We start from the raw sequence: 20,888 nt of genomic DNA on the forward strand, positions 1-20,888 counted from the left end.
GCCAAGGACTTATCCCAAACACAATCACACGCAAAAACATCTCGGACTGCACTGACAGTATGCACATGCACACACTCTCACCTTAGGAGGCTGGGAGTAAAAAAACATAATCACACACACTCAACTCTCACTCAAGTGAACAACTACAAAACACACAGTCCTGGATGTAGTGACAGTTTCTGCGCCACTGTTCTAAGCTCTGAGAGGAAGGCTGTTTTCTTATATTCGTTTTCACTTTGACCTAATTCTGCAACACATTCAACTATGAGAAATGAAACCCATACGGAAGACCTTTAGAGAGCTGAGTCTGGATGGACAGGCCAAGAGAGAGGGACATCAATAGGCCTGTAGAACAACAGATAGTGCTCCGCCATCTTCTCCTTCTATTAATCAAACACACACAATAATGCACACACACACACACAAGGCCTATGTCACGTCCTGTTAACCTCATCGTTACATAAACGCGGCAGCCACGTCGTCCTGTCTCCACTCCATTTCGCCCGCCCGGCCGGCCCCTAATACAGCAATACTGGAGCCGCTGTACACATGAAGGAAGGAAGGAAGGTGGAGGAGGAGGAGGAGGAGAGGAAAGAGCTCCTCCACACTCCGGCAGCCCCCCCTCGCTCCCCCACCAAAACATTCTCTCCTTTACAGTGATTATGTAACTCGCCGCATCGCTGTGTAACTTGTGGCTGGAAGAGGAGAGGAGGCGGTGCTTCTGATAAGAATCAGGCCAGAGGGCCCGTGGGGGTGGAGGTGGGGTTGAGACCAAAGGGGCCACTCACTACGGCGGCCATTACGGCTGTGGAATGTTGGGAAAACAAGGGCCCACGCTCAGTGGCCACAGTCGCCTAAAAATACCAGGACCACCCATCACAAGACATGCCTGGCGGCTCATCCGGGAAACTAAAAGCACTTATGTAAAGGGCTGAGGACTGATTAAGTTGCTAAATGGTCGTAATGTTGTTGTTAATGTTTTTCCTGGATGCATACCTCGGTCCGGTTGGGTTACAGGGTCAACTTGAGGACGCAGCCCGAGGACAAACACATACTCACAGTGACAGGTGACTGCCGCATCGCTCATTGAGAGACCATTACCTATAATCCATCACTGTCAAAGTCAGTAGGCAGGAAAAGAGAGAAATGTTTTGCCTGTACAACCTAAACGTGTCCAATTCTTTTCATTTTCAGATTATCCTTCTGTTTGTGTCTATAAACGCAACAAATAAATATATAAAGCTAATGAGGGGAGAATAAATGGAATATAGAATACAGATAGAGAGACAGACAGAGAGATAGAGGGGAGCGAAAGAAAAAGTGAGAGAGAGACACACTGACAGAGAGAGAGAGAGAGAGAGAGAGAGAGAGAGAGAGAGAGAGAGAGAGAAGAGACAGACAGACAGACAGACAGACAGCGAGAGAGAGAGAGAGAGAGAGAGAGAGAGAGAGAGAGAGAGAGAGAGACAGACAGACAGACAGACAGACAGCGAGAGAACGCAGCCAGATTGTCTGTGGCGACACGATGGGAGCAGAAGGAACTGTTCCACCCTGCTACCATTGAATCGCCACTTCCTGTTTGTATTGACAGTGCTCCCTCTCTCTCTCCGGTCTGAGCCATTCAGAGGAACTAGAGGCCAAACCACACTCTTACTACACTGTAACTACACACTAACTACACTATTACTACATGCTAACTACACACTAACTACACACTCCTAGTCCTACAGGAGCAGTAACAATCTGTGTGTGTACTAACAAGAACAAGATCAAGCCATACCAAAGGCCACCAGCAAGCACACAACAGCTTTCTGATAACTCAAATCAATATGGTTATTGATGTGGCTTGCATCTCTCTCTCTCTCTCCCTGTCTCTCTCTCTCTCTCTGAAGTAACAGCTCATAATTCCACTGTGCTGGTGTCTGAGGAAGGTTTCTCAGTAGTGTTGTGCACAGGTTTGAGTTAAGCATTCTTTAGATGGCGAGTGCCGCAATCACAGGTCCTCAGGCCTGTCCTGAAGCCTTCAACCACAAAGGCACAGTACTGAGTCTGCTTATAGTAACTGGTCCATGGTCAGTCCTAAAACGGTGCCGAGTCTGGTTATAGTAACTGGTCTCTGGCCAATCCAAGAGCTTTAAACACAGTCAAAGCTGAGCCCTTAAAAATGACCTGATCTTAGGCCAGCTATGGGTGTTTAAAGAGCGATTGAACTATGTTGCACAGTCTGATGCTTATTATTCGGAAATACTCTGATATACAGGGCATTCAGAACATTTTCAGACCCCTGGATTTTTTCCACATTTTAAACGTTACAGCCTTATTCTAAAATGGATAAATTCCTCATCAATCTACACACAATAACCCATAATGACAAAGTGAAAACAGGTTTTTAGAAATTGTAGCAAATGTATTAAAAATAAAAAACATAAATACTTTATTTACTTAAGTATTCAGACTTTTTGCTATGAGACTCGAAATTGAGCTCAGATGCATGCTGTTTCCATTTATCATCCTTGAGATGTTTCTACAACTTGATTGGAGTCCACCTGTGGTAAATTCAATTGATTGGACATGATTTGGAAAGGCACACACCTGTCTATATAAGGTCCCACAGTTGACAGTAGATGTCAGAGCAAAAACCAAGCCATGAGGTCGAAGGAATTGTCCGTAGAGCTCCGAGACAGGATTGTGTCGAGGCACAGATCTGGGAAAGGGTACAAAAAAATTCTGCAGCATTGAAAGTCCCCAAAAACACAGTGGCCTCCATCATTCTTAAATGGAAGAAGTTTGGAACCACCAAGACTCTTCCTAGAGCTGGCCGCCTGGCCAAACTGAGCAATCGAGGGAGAAGGGCCTTGGTCAGGGAGGTGACCAAGAACCCGATGGTCACTCTGACAGAGCTTCAGAGTTCCTCTGTGGAGATGGGGAGAACCTTCCAGAAGGACAACCATCTCTGCAGCACTCCACCAATCAGGCCTTTATGGTAGAGTGGCCAGACGGAAGCCACTCCTCAGTAAAAGGCACATGAAAGCCCGCTTGGAGTTTGCCAAAAGGCACCTAAAGATTCTCTGGTGTGATGAAACCAAGATTGAACTCTTTGGCCTGAATGCCAAGCGTCACGTCTGGAAGAAACCTGGCACCATCCCTACGGTGAAACATGGTGGTGTTAGCATCCTGCTGTGGGGATGTTTTTCAGCGGCAGGGACTGGGAGACTAGTCGAGATCGAGGGAAAGATGAACGGAGCAAAGTACAGAGAGATCCTTGATGAAAACCTGCTCCAGAGCGCTCAGGACCTCAGACAGGGGTGAAGGTTCCCCTTCCAACAGGACAACGACCCTAAGCACACAGCCAAGACAATGCAGGAGTGGTTTCGGGACAAGTCTCTGAATGTCCTTGAGTGGCCCAGCCAGAGTCCGGACTTGAACCCGATCGAACATCTCTGGAGAGACCTGAAAACAGCTGTGCAGCGACACTCCCCATCCATCCTGACAGAGCTTGAGAGGATCTGCAGAGAAGAATGGGAGAAACTCCCCAAATACAGGTGTGCCAAGCTTGTAGCGTCATACCCAAGAAGACTCGAGGCTGTAATCGCTGCCTAAGGTGCTTCAACAAAGTACTAAGTAAAGGGTCTGAATACTTATGTAAATGTGATATTTCATTTGTTTATTTTTTATACATTTGCTAAAATTACTAAAAACCTGTTTTTGCTTTGTCATTATGGGGTATTGTGTGTATATTGATGAGGGGGAAAACAATTTAATCCATTTTAGAATAAGGCTGTAACGTAACAAAATGTGGTAAAAGTCAAGGGGTCTGAATACTTTCAGAATGCACTGTATATCAATGATAGAATACACTTATATCCTTGAAATAAGGCTTTCCATATCTGAACTATAGTAGTATAGTAAAGGCTTTATTTCTTTAGGCGAAAGGTAAGCATGTGTGAGCTGACATCATTTCCTGAGGAAACACTAACTGTCCTCTTCTTCCATCTCCTAGCCTCTCCTTCTCTCTTTTTTCCTCTCCTATTCTCTCTCAGGGGTGGAGATGATCCCTCGCTCATTCCGAAAGAAGATAAAGAAACCAGCGCCAAGCGGATTGTTAAATTCGCCTGATATTTCTGCACTCCGCATTATGTAACCATATTACTATACGCTTGGCAGAGAAAGGTTGTATTGTATCACTGAATATTTATGACAGTGAATGGGGCTTTCTACCTCCACATTAGTGAGTTACTGTATGTTAGCCACTTACAGTACGTGACTATAGAACCAGCATTCAAGCAGAGACATTGATACAGACCAGCGCAGTTTCTCCCACTTGAGAGCAAGCGCACACACACACACACACACACACACTCCCCAGTCCTCACCTGGTCACAGCCAGCGTTGACCAGCTCCTGCAGCATCTGTCGGTTGACGTCTCCAGCGGGGTGGGCAGAGCCAGAGGAGGGTCCAGACTCATTGGCAAAGGGCATGAGGGACTTGCGGATCTCCCTCAGAGCGTTCTGGTAATTGTTGAACTTCTGAGGGGGCCGGTGCTGCTGCTGGCGACTGCCGGGGTCTTTGCCCTTGCATTCAGCCCCGCGGCCCCCCTCGCCCCGGGAGCTGCCCCCGTGGAGGGCCTGGCTCACCAGCTTGGCTGGCTGCTTTAGCCCCTCCTTGATCTCCTGGAGGCGCTGGCGCGTGTTGCCCATGTACGGAGCAGCGGGAAACGTCTTGGGCCTCATGACACTCCCGTTTTAGTCTAAGGAAATCACACCCAAACACACACACGCACACACCTCCACCAAAAACGGATACACTCGCACACACTCCTAAGCTTGCTCCGGAGCTCGTGACCTAAATAGTTAAGGCCCTCCAGTAGGAGAGATCTGTGCATAGATCTGTGAGATTCCTCCTTTCTCTCTCTCTCTTGGTCTAGGGTTTTATAGATTTTGTTTGTCTCTGTGTGGCTGGCTCCTACTGATAGGAATCCCACTGGCGTGCCATGGTGTGTGTGTTTTAGGGGTCACATTCCTCCTTATTCCAAGTAATGTGAGGGGTCACAAGGGTGCCCTTGCCCCAAACCGTTCTGGCTCCCATCTGCGCCTGTGGAGCAAGATCAGAACAGAAAATGTTACTGAATTGTCACTGAAATGTCACTGTGTGGTCGAGTTATGGTCATGGTGGCGTAGGGTCATATTATTTACACAGGTCTCATCCACTGTGTGTGAAATGCTCCTGTGTTATCCAATATTAACACCCCTTTACGGTTTTATCTCCAAGAACATTGTCTACATTCTATCGTGGCAGTGCTACTCTCCGGGGCAGACTATAGGAGGTGTGAAGGAAGTATGTCTCTGTGCACACTCACGTGGAATATGCGGCAACAACAATGTATTATCACTGTGTAATCGTGTAACAGCTTTTGTGGTGTAAAACACTGTATTACACATTTTCAATTATGACAATGATTAAAATATAGGTGTTTAGCTTGATTGCAATTCAGTGGCTTTAGAACAGGACTGATAGACCACCAGATCGGTATACTTGGTAGGCCTTGAGGCCTGGGATAGCTTTGAACAGCTTGAGATCAGCAGCATCCCCTAGGTCCATCTAAATCAGGACACTACCTTCAATAACACCCTCTGTCACCACCTCTCTCACTCTCTCTCTCTGCGCCATGTCCCCTCAAGGGTTGAAAAGGTATTTTTGGGGTTTGGATGTTTAAGAAGTTTTCTGACACAATCACAGCACTCACTGTGAGTTAAGACAGTTTTTCGAAACAAACACATATTTGAGATGGTAGTGCCAAGCTCCACAACAAGTTGCCCAATCTCCAGAATCTTTAGCCTCAGTTCCCATTCTTGTGATGCTTTGAGTGCCGCATCCCACCCATAAAGCATTCCATTCAACAAGTAACAACAAGAAAGCTCATATCATTCTATCACGGGGCAGAGCGGACAGAAACATGGATTTACCCTGAAGAACAACAGACAGAGGAGGGTAGAGACAGGGTCTCCTGAATGTTTAAAAAACACTAATAGGACCAGCTGTGGCCAGCAGTTGGAATTGTAGTTGACAGACGGAAGTTTACATACACCTTAGCCAAATACATTTAAACTCAGTTTTTCACAATTCCTGACATTAAATCCTAGTAAAAATTCCCTGTCTTAGGTCAGTTAGGATCACCACTTTATTTTAAGAATATGAAATGTCAGAATAATAGTAGAGACAATGATTTATTTCAGCTTTTATTTATTTAATAATATTCCCAGGTGGTCAGAATTTTACATATACTCAATAGGTATTTGATAGCATTGCCTTTAAATTGTTTAAATTGGGTTAAACGTTTCGGGTAGCCTTCCACAAGCTTCCCACAATAAGTTGGGTGAATTTTGGCCCATTCCTCCTGACAGAGCTGGTGTAACTGAGTCAAGTTTGTAGGCCTCCTTGCTTGCACACACTTTTTAAGTATTGCCCACAAATGTTCTATAGGATTGAGGTCAGGGCTTTGTGATGGCCACTCCAATACCTTGACTTTGTTGTCCTTAAGCCATTTTGCCACAACTTTGGAAATATGCTTGGGGTCATTGTCCATTTGGAAGACCCATTTGCGACCAAGCTTTAACTTCCTGACTGATGTCTTGAGATATTGCTTCAATATATCCACATAATTTTCCTTCCTCATGATGCCATCTATTTTGTGAAGTGCACCAGACCCTCCTGCAGCAAAGCACCCCCACAGCATGATGCTGCCACCCCCGTGCTTCACGGGTGGGATGGTGTTCTTCGGCTTGCAAGCATCCCCCTTTTTCCTCCAAACATAACGATGGTCATTATGGCCAAACAGTTCTATTTTTGTTTCATCAGACCAGAGGACATTTCTCCAAAGTGCAGTTGCAAACCGTAGTCTGGCTTTTTTACGGCGGTTTTGGAGCAATGGCTTCTTCCTTGCTGAGCGGCCTTTCAGGTTATGTCGATATAGGACTTGTTTTACTGTGGATATAGATACTTTTGTACCTGTTTCCTCCAGCATCTTCACAAGGTTGCTGTTGTTCTGGGATTTATTTTCACTTTTCGCACCAAAGTACGTTAATCTCTAGGAGACAGAACGCGTCTCCTTCCTGAGTGGTATGACGGCTGCGTGGTCCCATTGTGTTTATACTTGCGTACTATTGCTTGTACAGATGAACGTGGTACCTTCAGTCGTTTGGAAATTGCTCCCAAGGATGAACCAGACTTATGGAGGTCTACAATTTTTTTTCTAAGGTCTTGGCTGATTTCTTTTGATTTTCCCATGATGTCAAGCAAAGAGGCACTGAGTTTGAAGGTAAGCCTTGAAATATATCCACAGGTACACCTCCAATTGACTCAAATTATGTCAATTAGCCTATCAGAAGCTGCTAAAGCCATGACATCATTTTCTGGAATTTTCCAAGCTGTTTAAAGGCACAGTCAACTTAGTGTAAACTGGAATTGTGATACAGTGAATTATAAGTTAAATAATCTGTCTGTAAGCAATTGTTGGAAAAATTACTTATGTCACGCACAAAGTAGATGTCCTAACCGACTTGCCAAAACTATAGTTTGTTAACAATACATTTGTGGAGTGGTTGAAAAACGAGTTTAAATGACTAAGTGTATGTAAACTTCCGACTTCAACTGTAGTACTGATGTGCATAGTGTATATAGTGTACATATGAATCACTGTTCGTGTCACGATCGTCGTATGGAGTAGACCAATGCGCAGCGTGTTGAGCGAACATACTTTATTTAATTAAAGTGCACACACGATACAAAAACAACAAAACGATAACGTAACGTAACGTCCTAGGTAACATAGACCAACACGGAACAAGATCCCACAAACACAAAGGGAAAACAGACAGTTTAAATATGGCTCCCAATCAGAGACAACCAGCCACAGCTGACACTCGTTGCCTCTGATTGGGAGTCACTCTAGCCAACATAGAAATAAACACAACTAGAACTCCCAACATAGAACTACAACACATAGAATGAGCACACCCTGGCTCAACATATAGAGTCCCAGAGCCAGGGTGTGACAGTTCGCTCATGAACTGCACTTTTCTACCTGTATATGTCCTCCTCTTTGCTTGATTATGTGTTTTTATGTACAGTACCAGTCAAAAATGTGGACACCAACTCATTCAAGGGTTTTTCTTTATTTTTACTATTTTCTACATTGTAGAATAATAGTGAAGACATCAAAACTATGAAATAACACATATGGAATCATGTAGTAACCAAAAAAGTGTTAAACAAATCAAAATATATTGTATATTTTAGATTCTTCAAAGTAGCCACCCTTTGCCTTGATGACAGCTTTGCACACTCTTGGCATTCTCTCAACCAGCTTCACCTGGAATGCTTTTCCAACAGTCTTGGAGTTCCCACATATGCTGAGCACTTGTTGGCTGCTTTTCCTTCACTCTGCGGTCCAACTCATCCCAAACCATCTCAATTGGGTTGAAGTCGGGTGATTGTGTCATCTGATGCAGCACTCCATCACTCTCCTTCTTGGTCAAATAGCCCTTACACGGCCTGGAGGTGTGTTTTGGGTCATTGTCCTGTTGAAAATCAAATGATAGTCCCACTAAGCGCAAACCAAAATGGATGGCGTATCGCTGCAGAATGCTGTGGTAGCCATGCTGGTTAAGTGTGCCTTGAATTCTAAATAAATCACTGACAGTGTCACCAGCAAAGCACCCCCACACCATCACACCTCCTCCTCCATGCTTCACGGTGGGAACCACACATGTGGAGATCATCCGTTCATCTACTCCGCGTCTCACAAAGACACGGCGGTTGGAACAAAAAATCTCAAATTTGGACTCATCAGACGAAAGGAAAAGATTTCCACCTGTCTAATGTCTATTGCTCATGTTTCTTGGCCCAAGCAAGTCTCATCTTCTTATTGGTGTCCTTTAGTAGTGGTTTCTTTGCAGCAATTCGACCATGAAAGCCTGATTCACGAAGTCTCCTATGAACAGTAGATGTTGAGATGTCTGTTACTTGAACTCTGTGAAGCATTTATTTGGGCTGCAATCTGAGGTGCAGTTAATTGTCGATAGTTTTTGCAACTGCACTTGAAGAAACTTGAAAAGTTCTTGAAATTTTCCGGATTGACTGACCTTCATGTCTTAAAGTAATGGACTGTTGTTTCTCTTTGCTTATTTGAGCTGTTCTTACCATAATATGAACTTGGTCTTTTACCAAATAGGGCTATCTTCTGTATACCCCCCCTACCTTGTCATAACACAACTGATTGGCTCAAACGCATTAAGAAGGAAAGAAATCCCACAAATTAACTTTTAACAAGCCACACCTGTTAATTGAAATGCATTCCAGGTGTCTACCTCTTGAAGCTGGTTGAGAGAATGCCAAGAGTGTGCAAAGCTGTCATCAAGGCAAAGGGTGGCTACTTTGAAGAATCTCAAATATAAAATATATTTTGATTTCTTTAACACTTCTTTGGTTACTACATGATTCAATATGTGTTATTTCATAGTTTTGATGTCTTCACTATTATTCTACAATGTAGAAAATAGTAAAAATAAAGAAAAACCCTGGAATGAGTAGGTGTGTCCAAACTTTTGACTGGAACTGTATGCAGAGCCGCAACCAACATTTTCCCGCAGGGATAATAAAGTCAATTTCTTATTTTTTCAAACAAAAGGCCTATCTGACTGATTAGAGACACCTGTACTGTTTATCACACAGGATCTATGGTGTCTTTTGGCGAGCAATTACACGGTAACGGAATTATGTTTTGACTCAGATTTTTCAAAAGAAAATGTATGCCAAACAAAAACCATTGATTTCAAAGTTTAACAAACCATACAACCATATGCACAAGGACGACTTCGAACAATGTACACAGAAGATTTTACAAAAACATATTTACTGGAAGAACTGTGCAGATGCAAAGTTTGGTAACAGAATTAAGGTAAAATCTCCCTCTGTTTTTTATGCGAACACGTTTTCCAAAACTCTTAAATATCTGCTCTGAATTAAGATTCAAAGATATCTGCAGAAAGAACATGGTGTCAGCTATGACATGACACCTTGAGTTTGAAAAAACATATTCTGGTTATTGAACTACAGTGGGTGAAGTGGATTTACATCACGTAACGGAATTATGGTAACGGTATTACATCATGGGTCCCTGATCTGTACTATACAGCAATGCATAATTATGGATATGAATATCATTCTCTTCATGGTGATGTATGCAAAATAAGTACAGAAAGGTAGAAATATGCAATATCCTTCTTGCATATTTTGGTATTATTCTACACACTGGCTATTATTCTAATGAGCTCCGCCACCAACGAAGAACACATTTGGTTGGTCCGGACCAGACCAAATCTGAACCAATCATAGACATGTATGTTTCACAAGTTTGGACAAACATACAGTACAGCACAGTAGAGTTCAGTTCAGTACAGTAGATATGATCAGTACAGTACAGCAGAGTACAGTATGTTATACAGTACTCAGTCACACTTTATTTGGATAGTCCGGATAGTCCATTTGTAGATGCTCTACAGATGGTTATACTATCAACAAACTATCTGTTGATAAGCAACTGCTTGCTAAGGTTACGGTTAGGGTTAAGTTTAGGGTAAGGGTTAAGTTTAGGGCTAGGGTAAGGGTTAAGTCAAGTGTAGGGTTAGGATAAGGGTTAAGGTTAATAGATAGCTGAAATGTTACTGATAGTCTGTATAGCAAATAAAGTGCTACCCTGTACTCTCCTCTAGTGTGCTCTACTGTACTGTACAGAACTCTACTCTAGTGTGCTCTACTCTACAGAACTCTACTCTAGTGTGCTCTACTGTACTGTACAGAACTCTACTCTAGTGTGCTCTACTCTACAGAACTCTACTCTAGTGTGCTCTACTGTCCTGTACAGAACTCTACTCTAGTGTGCTCTACTGTACTGTACAGAACTCTACTCTAGTGTGCTCTACTCTACAGAACTCTACTCTAGTGTGCTCTACTGTACTGTACAGAACTCTACTCTAGTGTGCTCTACTCTACAGAACTCTACTCTAGTATGCTCTACTGTACTGTACAGAACTCTACTCTAGTGTGCTCTACTGTACTGTACTGTTCTCTACTGTACTGTGCTGTCCAAACTTGTGAAACATAAACGTCTATGATTGGTTCAGATTTGGTCCGACCAGGGCGGACCGACCAAATTTTAACTACTTTTCAATGTCCATGGACGTCCGGTATCGGTCGGTGCTCAGTGGGTGAGGATGCTTGTTACAGTAAATGGAAAGAGGGTAGGTGGTAGGTGTCAGTATGAGCCGAAGGTGACATTAACAGAGAGAGAGAGAGAGAGAGAGAGAGAGCGAGAGAGAGAGAGACAGAGACAGAGACAGAGAGAAAGAGAGATTGTCCAGACTGTTTTTACAGTCTTGCTTTTAACACCAGACGACAGAAAGAGAAAAGAAAACAGTTATGAGCTGAACATAACATTATGCCAGAGGAAGGGAGGACAGTTGCAGGTGACCCAACTGTGGTTTGTGACTACTATGATTTCCCATTGTAGACAATTCAATTGCATTAATTCTGTTACTGATATTTGGGTAATTCCGTTACTGATTTGGTCACAGAATTATGAGTTCTAATCACTTAATAATTCATAAACAAACTTGATATAAATAAAAACACAAACTAATTGGTAGTCCTACCTTTAATTATTATTTCTGTAAAATGTCATTATCCTCCCTCCTCATGAGGGAGAGAAATTAGAAACTATATCTTAAAGATGTGGGTTTTTGGTAACGGAATTACACGGCACAAGGCAATGATTCTTAAACTTACAGAAGGCAAATCATTTATCCAAAACTAAATATAAGAGTTGATATTCATTGGCAGGGGTCTTTACATTTACATTTATGTCATTTAGCAGACGCTCTTATCCAGAGCGACTTCTTTACTTCAACATTATTGTGTTTTGATGAATTTCTAATACCTTTTAAAACAATTTTTGGTAGATATTGTGTAAGACCCCTTTTCCATCTGTTTGACCAGAAATCAAAGCCATTGCTTATTCCTAATTTTTGGGATGGAAAATGGTTGGAAAAAATATATAGACTCTTAGCTTTCATTTGACACCCAAATGGACATGCTTCTATGAACGTCACTTTGGTGCTCACAGGTCCTTTTAGATGGAAATGCCTTGGCCTGTTTTTGCCAATGAGATCCTCAGTCTGCAATGCCTGACAATAATGTCTGAGTGGTTGTGGTTGGGATCCAATATTTGATTACATGTGGAGACACAAGTCACACAACGGTAACAGAAATGTACAGAGATCCTTTCAAACATGTAAAACATAAACAAGTTAACTTTAATGTTGCCATTCATCACATTGAAGCTGTTGCTGTAGATCCAATCTAGATTTAGGTTGGAATGAAAGTATATTTAGATGAGATTACTTTGATTCAAGGTATTGTAATCAAGAAGTCAATAATGTAAACAAATACAGTAGGCTTATATCTTATCTCCTGATGCGAGATGTAGGTTTGCAATAAAATGATACATATTCATTCAAGTCAGATTGCCAGACAGTAACACAGACTGTAATCCAAAAAGCCAGTCTTATCAATACAATACTCACATCAATAGATAACATCTGATCCTGTTAGAATAGGACATTTAAAATGTATGCTACAGTCACAATAAAACGAATAGGCTATTCATTGTAATACCTGCATAATAATAATTGTATTATTGTTATCTATTGTAACATTATTTGTGTGCCTGTTATGTTGTTTAAAGGTAGAGATAGAACAAGGTTCCTACCTTGAACCTCGTGTGTTGTTGCACACCTGAATGAAACGCATGGTTGCATCAGCAGCAATCTACTAGCCTACTGTACTAGACTGATAATTTGGGATACACTACGCAAACTAATTTTAACCAGTTCAATTGTGGCAGTTTAAAACAAGTATTTGTCTTGAAAGTTATTTCATTATAGGTTTTATAATTAAAATGTCCAAACTTAATAAACAACCAGTGAGAAGTTTATGTTATTAAAAGTTTCTCAAACAGCATCATAACAAAAATCTGGACATTAAGAACAACGGTGCACATCACACAAGAAGACTGTAGACTATTTGCAGCCCGTCTACAGAATGAGAGTCCATTATGGAATGTAATAATTCACCAAACATTTAATGCAAACAGAAACAGCCTAAGAATCCATATTCATCGCAAAGAAACATTGTAAGGCTCATTCGTGTTTCAAAAGGTACAACGTAACAGTTTTAACACGTCATTTAAATATTATTTTGCCACGCTGAAGACCCCCTCCCATCCTAGGCTTTAGTGAAAACAAAACTCGACCATTGTAAAATAAGATTTGTTTGAATATCCTAAACACATTGATCACTTCATGGGTTTTCTTGTCGAGGTTATGATTAATTTGAACATTTCGAGAGTTAAAAATATTGTGGGGCCTTCTCAACTTTGCGCTGGAAGTTTTAAGATATATCCGCGGATCAGAGCGCAGCCCTGCACCCTGGAGCAGCCCGACATTCCAATGTAGGGAGAATTTCAGTCCCAGCAGTCTTCCTCTGGCCGAAAGCTAGTCGCGTTGGAAGAAATCCGAGGCTTTATCTTCAATTTAAATAAATGTCAGTACTGAAAATAACGTTTATCTTTCTGTTTTCATCAAAATAGTTAGGCTTTCCCAAAATATGATGAAGATTTGAACTTACCATGTGATAGAAGTATCATTCAACTTTAATCCGAGAAAGAATCCAACCAAATACCCTTTTCGGAAAACTTTATATCCAATCCTTTGTTGCACAACCCATACGATAATGTATCGATATTGCTCTTAACGGTAGGCCCGAGTAAATATCATGAGAAGAGACTCCATTTTCTCCCAACTACAGGCAGAATTAGAATGCAGTACAAAGTTGGACACTTACTGCATTGTTAACATTCCTGGAGTCACGTGAGGGACCAATGCACGTCAGCACCGCACATATTCTAGGCGGGGCTTCCTAATACAACTTGGCATTGATTCTTGCATCCAGCAAAAACCCTGGGTTTAATGTCTATGGCAAAACCACCGTAAAACAAAATGTGTTCATCTTTACTGAGAATCCGAACACTCAAAAATATTCAATATTTTTATTTATTTTCATAGGCAAATAAACACAATCAATAACCCTTGACATTAAAGGCCAGGATGCTGACAGATTGCATTAAGGAATGCTTTTGATACAGTTAACCACTCTTTATTGATTCAAAGATTGTCTGCAATTGGTATGGATGAGACGAAAGGTGTCCCACAGGGGTCGGTCTTAGGTCCTGTACATTTTACTGTTTATATAAACAATGTTGGTCTATCTGCAAAATATTTTAACATAACCTATGTAGATAACACTGCTGTGTATGCTATTGCCCCCACGGTTGACCAGGCTCTTTCGGAGTTTCAATTTAGATGTACTAGATACCAGACCTGGTCAGAGGGATGGCTAACTCTGGAGATCCCTTCAATCGGAGTTGGGTAGATCTGCTTTTAGTTTTTTGACGCATCCCGGAGTCGCCTCTTCACTGTTGACGTTGAGACTGGTGTTTTGCGGGTACTATTTAATGAAGCTGCCAGTTGAGGACCTGTGAGGCGTCTGTTTCTCAAACTAGACCCTTTAATGTATTTGTCCTCTTGCTCAGTTGTGCACCGGGGCCTCCCACTCCTCTTTCTATTCTGGTTAGAGACAGTTTGTGCTGTTCTGTGAAGGGAGTAGTACACAGCGTTGTACGAGATCTTCAGTTTCTTTGCAGTTTCTTTCATGGAATAGCCTTCATTTCTCAGAACAAGAATAGACTTTCAGAAAAAAGTTATTTGTTTCTGGCCATTTTGAGCCTGTAATCGAACCCACAATTGCTGATGCTCCAGATACTCAACTAGTCTCAAGAAGGCCAGTTTTATTGCTTCTTTAATCAGCACAACAGTTTTCAGCTGTGCTAACATAATTGCAAAAGGGTTTTCGAATGATCAATTATCCTTTTAAAATGATAAACTTGGATTAGCAAACACAACGTGCCATTGGAACACAGGACTGATGGTTGCTGATAATGGGTCTCTGTATGCCTATGTAGATATTCCATTAGAAATCAGCAGTTTCCAGCTACAATAGCCATTTACAACATTAACAATGTCTACACTGTATTTCTGATCAATTTGATGTTATTTTAATGGACGTTTTTAATGGACAAGTGACCCCAAACTTTTGAACGGTAGCATATACTGTATATATATATATACACATATATATATATACACACATACATACATACATACATACATACACACACACACACACATACACATACACACACACACACAGTGCATTCGGAAAGTATTCAGACCCCTTTACTTTTTTCATATTTTGTTACGTTACAGCCCTATTCTAAAAAGGATTAATTGTTTTTTGTCCTTATCAATCTACAAACAATACCCCATAATGGCAAAGCAATAACATGTTTTTGATGTTCAATCGGGTTCAAGTTCTGGCTCTGGCTGGGCCACTCAAGGACATTGAGACTCCCGAAGCCACTCCTGCGTTGTCTTGGCTGTCTGCTTAGGGTCGTTGTATGGTCCCGTGTAGCTCAGTTGGTAGAGCATGGCGTTTGCAATGCCAGGGTTGTGGGTTCGATTTCCCATGGGGGGCCAGTATGAAAATGTATGCACTCACTAAGTGTAAGTCGCTCTGGATAAGAGCGTCTGCTAAATGACTTAAATGTAAATGTTGTCCTGTTGGAAGGTGAACGTTCGCCCCAGTCTGAGGTTCTGAGCGCTCTGGAGCAGGATTTCATGAAGGATCTCTCTGTACTTTGCTCCGTTCATCTTTGCCTTGATCCCGACTAGTCTCCCAGTCCCTGCCATTGAAAAACATCCCCACAGCATGAGGCTAACACAACCATGCTTCACCGTAGGGATGGTGCCAGGCTTCCTCCAGACATGACGCTTGGCATTCAGGCCAAAGAGTTCAATCTTGGTTTCATCACACCAGAAAATCTTGTTTCTCATGGTCTGAGAGTCCTTTAGGTGCCTTTTGGCAAGCTCCAAGCGGGCTGTCATGTGCCTTTTACTGAGAAGTGGCTTCCGTCTGGCCACTCTACCATAAAGGCCTGATTGGTGGAGTGCTGCAGAGATGGTTGTCCTTCTGGAAGGTTCTCCCATCTCCACAGAGGAACTCTGAAGCTCTGTCAGAGTGATCATCTGGTTCTTGGTCACCTCCCTGACCAAGGCCCTTCTCCCCTGATTGCTCAGTTCTGCCGGGCGGCCAGCTCTAGGAAGAGTCTTGGTGGTTCCAAACTTATTCCATTTAAGAATGATTGAGGCCACTGTGTTCTTGGGGACCTTCAATGCTGCAGAAATGTTTTGGTACCCTTCCCCAGATCTGTGGCTTGACACAATCCTGTCTCGGAGCTCTACGGACAATTCTTTCAACCTCATGGCTTTTGCTCTGACATGCACTGTCAACTCTGGGACCTAATATAGACAGGTGTGTGCCTTTCCAAATCATGTCCAATCAATTGAATTTACCACAGGTGGAGGCCAATCAAGTTGAAGAAAAATCAATGGAAACAGGATGCACCTGAGCTCAATTTCGAGTCTCATAGCTAAGGGTCTGAACACTTCTGTAAATAAGGTATTTTTTAATTTATTTTTATAAATTTGCAAACATTTCTAAAAACCTGTTTTTATTTTGTCATGATAGAGTATTGTGTGTAGATTGATGAGGAAAAATGTAATTTAATCCATTTTAGAATAAGGCTATAACGTTACAAAATGTGGAAAAAGTCAAGGGGTCTGAATACTTCCCGAATGCACTGTATGTATATATATATATATATATATATATATATACAGTACCAGTCAAAAGTGTGGACACACCTACTCATTCAAGGGTTTTCTTTATTTTTACTATTTTCTACATTCTAGAATAATAGTGAAGACATCAAACTGTGAAATAACACATATGGAATAATGTAGTAACCAAATAAGTGTTAAACAAATATATTTTATATTTGAGATTCTTCAAAGTAGCCACCCTTTGCCTTGATGACAGCTTTGCACACTCTTGGCATTCTCTCAACCAGCTTCAAGAGGTAGACACCTGGAATGCATTTCAATTAACAGGTGTGCCTTGTTAAAAGTTAACCACCCTTTGCTTTCACAAAGGTTTTGCACACTCTTGGCATACTCTCAACCAGCTTCACCTGGAATGCTTTTCCAACAGTCTTGAAGGAGTTCCTGCATATGCTGGGCACTTGTTGGCTACTGTTCCTTCACTCTTCCGTCCGACTCATCCCAAACCATCCGAATTGGTTTGAGGTCGGGGGATTTTGGAGGCCAGGTCATCTAATGCAGCACTCCATCACTCTCCTTTTATGTTTTTTATGGGTATATCAGCTTTAATATTGCAGATAGATTGTAACTTCCATCAATGTAATTGTCTGCATCACTTCCAATCCCCCATATGTTCCCCCCCCCCCACAAATAAATATATATATATATATATATATATATATATATATATATATATATATATATATACATACATACATACACACACATACATATAAATAAATACATATCCTTTAAAAAATATATATTTCCATTTATTATTTTCCAACCCCACCACCCCTCCCCTAATTGGAGTAAACTAGTGAACAACAACGCTTAGGCCTCTACTTCCAGCTTATACATACTATATACATTTTATGGACACAGTCAATTTTACAATAATTATATTTTGTTTGTTTTTACTAATGAACTTCCTCTACCCTCAACCTCTCCGATCCTTTTCATGATGTCCATCCGGTTTGCTTCTATATGCCAATGGTGGAACAAGCTCCAATACGGTGCCAGGACAGCGGAGTCACTGACCACCTTCCGGAGACACTTGAAACCCTACCTCTTTAAGGAATACCTGGAATAGTATAAAAGTAGTCCTTCTACCCCCCATTCATAAACAGTCCCAGTTCATAAACACTATGCCATGGAATCGGTATGTCAAAAATCTCTTCCCAACTATTTTGCAATCTATATGGGACGGCTGTCAATCCTTTGGTCATTAAATGAAACTGATATACTTTTTTATTTATCACAATTTTCTTTAACCAATTATGGTATTTAATGCAGGGCTGAAAGACAAGTTCCTTATTCTATATATACAGTTTGTTTCTCACTAGGGTTGAAGAGAACAAAATGTGGTTGATGAGAGAGAATGCTTGATAGGATGACATGCGATATATTGCGGTAATGCTGCAATTATTTGGTTGTAATTTGGGGTAGAGCAGACATATCCATATGTATTTGTTAGCTGCATGTGTGACAAACTCCACCAGTCCTACCTATGATATCATTAACGAAGATAATACCTTTTTTAATATTTTTAAAACAAAAAATAATGTTTTTTGATCAATTAGTATATTTGAGTTTAACCACAATATTTGTTGCATTATTTGTTCTGTTGTTTCTGGAGGATTAAATTGAAATTGCAACCAACTTTCTATGGCATGTTTTAGAAATAGTGATATTTGGGAGATTATTTCCTTTTCAAATAACTGAAAGTGAGAGGTTGTAATCTGAATAAAGGGAAAAAGGCCATTCTTGAACATGGGGTGAGAAAATCTTACTAATTTGCTAGAGAACCTGTTCGGATTGAAGTATAACTTCTGTATGACTGAAGCTTTTAGTGATAAGTCTAATGCTTTAATATTTAATAATTTCTGTCCTCCGAATTCATATTCATTATATGAATAGGCCCGTTTAATTTTGTCTGGCTTGCCATCCAAATAAAATGGAAAAAAAAATTCTCATTTAATTAAGAAAACTGTTCGCTAGGCATAGGCAAGACCATAAGCAAATAGGTAATCAGGGTGATTTTTCCACAAATAGACAGGTATTTACCATGGTAGCAAGAGCTTATCTATTTTTGCTAACTTTCTATAATAATGTATTGGCGTGAGATCATTTATTTCATTTGGGATATGTATTCCGAGTATATCCACATCACTATCAGACCATTTTATTGGTAAACTACATGGTAATGTAATTGTTTTATTGTTTAGTGATCCAATATGTAATATAGTACATTTATCATAATTTGGTTGTAATCTAGAGAGGTTAGAAAATGTATCTAGATCCTCTATGAGGCTGTGGAGGGATTCAAGTTGTGGATTTAAAAGAAAACATCAATCATCAGCGTACAATGACATCTTTGTTTTTAAGCCCTGGATTTCTAATCCCATGATATTATTGTTGGATCTGATTTTAATAGCTAACATTGAGGGCCATAATAAATAGATATGCCAATAGTGGACAACCTTGTTTTACTCCTCGACAGTTTAACATTTTCGGAGAAATAGCCATTATTTATTATTTTACACCTATGTTTACTATACATGATTTTAACCCATTTTATAAGAGATTCTCCAAAATGGAAATGCTCCAGGCATTTATATATAAACTCCAGTCGTACTTTATCAAATTGTGGTCCTCTGTAGCTCAGCTGGTAGAGCACGGCGCTTGTAACGCCAAGGTAGTGGGTTCGATCCCCGGGACCACCCATACACAAAAATGTATGCACGCATGACTGTAAGTCGCTTTGGATAAAAGCGTCTGCTAAATGGCTTATTATTATTTATCAAATGCCTTTTCAAAGTCTGCTATGAATAGCAGGCCTGGTTTCTCAGATTTTTCATAGTGTTCTATTGTTTCCAGTACTTGCCTTATATTTTCTCCAATCTATCGTCCATGTAAAAAACCTGTCTGATTTAGAATGAATAATGTGCGACAATACCTTTTTAATTCTATGCGCTATACACTAAGGGACTGGATCTTTATATTTCCCACTTGTATCCTGTTTCAGTAATAATGAAATCAGCCCTTCTTCTTGAGTGTCTGATAATCTACCATTTACATAGAGTGGTTAAAACATGCTAATAATGGTCCGCTGAGTATATCAAAAACGGTTTGGTATACCTCGACTGGTATGCCATCCAACCCTGGAGTTTTCCCGGAGTTAAAGTCTTTAATTGCATCCAGAAGTTCCTCCTCTGTAATTTCACCTTCACATGAGGCTTTCTGTATGGCTGTTAATTTTACATTATCAATAGAAAAAAAATCCCTACAATTAGCTTCAGTTAGAGGAGATTGAGGCGACTGAAACAAAAACATATGCTCAAAGTACTTTGCTTCATCTTTCAAAATATAATTTGGTGAATCTTGGGTGACTGTCATTTGTAACCAGTTTCAGTAAATAATTTTTTGTAGCATTTCTATTTTGACTATTAAAAAATAATTGGGTTAGGGGTTGTTAGTTAGACTCTTTGTTTCTGTGTCAGCATCTCTCTGTGTGTGTGTGTGTGTGTGTGTGTGTGTGTTTGTGTGTGTGTGTGTTCAAGGGGGTTGAGAAGGGGAGGAGGAGGTGTGTGTGTGTGTGTTTGTGTGTCTGTGTTAAAGGGGGTTGAAAAGATGGTTTGGGTTTTTGTAGTCTTTATTTGGCAGCCTCTCTTTCCTATGGTAGTGTACAGTTGTACACAAATACTAATTTTCACAAAGTCTGCTGCCTCAGTTTTGATGATGACAATTTGCATATACTCCAGAATGTCATGAAGAGTGATCAGATGAATTGCAATTAATTGCAAAGTCCCTCTTTGCCATGAAAATTAACTGAATCCCCCCAAAAACATTTCCACTGCATTTCAGCCCTGCCACAAAAGGACCAGCTGCCATCATGTCAGTGATTCTCTCGTTAACACAGGTGAGAGTGTTGACGAGGACAAGGCTGGAGATCACTCTGTCATGCTGATTGAGTTAGAATAACAGACTGGAAGCTTT

The 20,888-nt window shown here is 40.9% G+C and overlaps 1 protein-coding gene across 1 annotated transcript in view; it reads right to left on the reverse strand.

Annotated features, from left to right (window-relative positions):
• Nucleotides 1–13,903, reverse strand: part of lats2 (large tumor suppressor kinase 2) — a 29,106-nt gene extending 15,203 nt beyond the window's left edge. Inside the window, exons 1-2 of the mRNA XM_084179607.1 lie at nucleotides 13,741–13,903; nucleotides 4,374–5,091 (exon numbers count right to left, since the gene is read on the reverse strand). Of these exons, the coding sequence (XP_084035733.1) occupies nucleotides 4,374–4,730 (357 nt within the window). The 5' untranslated portion in view covers nucleotides 4,731–5,091; nucleotides 13,741–13,903. The remainder of the gene's footprint in view (nucleotides 1–4,373; nucleotides 5,092–13,740) is intronic.
• Between the last annotated feature and the right edge of the window lie 6,985 nt (nucleotides 13,904–20,888).

The sequence above is a fragment of the Coregonus lavaretus genome (assembly GCF_964263955.1).
Source record: "Coregonus lavaretus genome assembly, chromosome: 16".
Taxonomy (NCBI): domain Eukaryota; kingdom Metazoa; phylum Chordata; class Actinopteri; order Salmoniformes; family Salmonidae; genus Coregonus; species Coregonus lavaretus.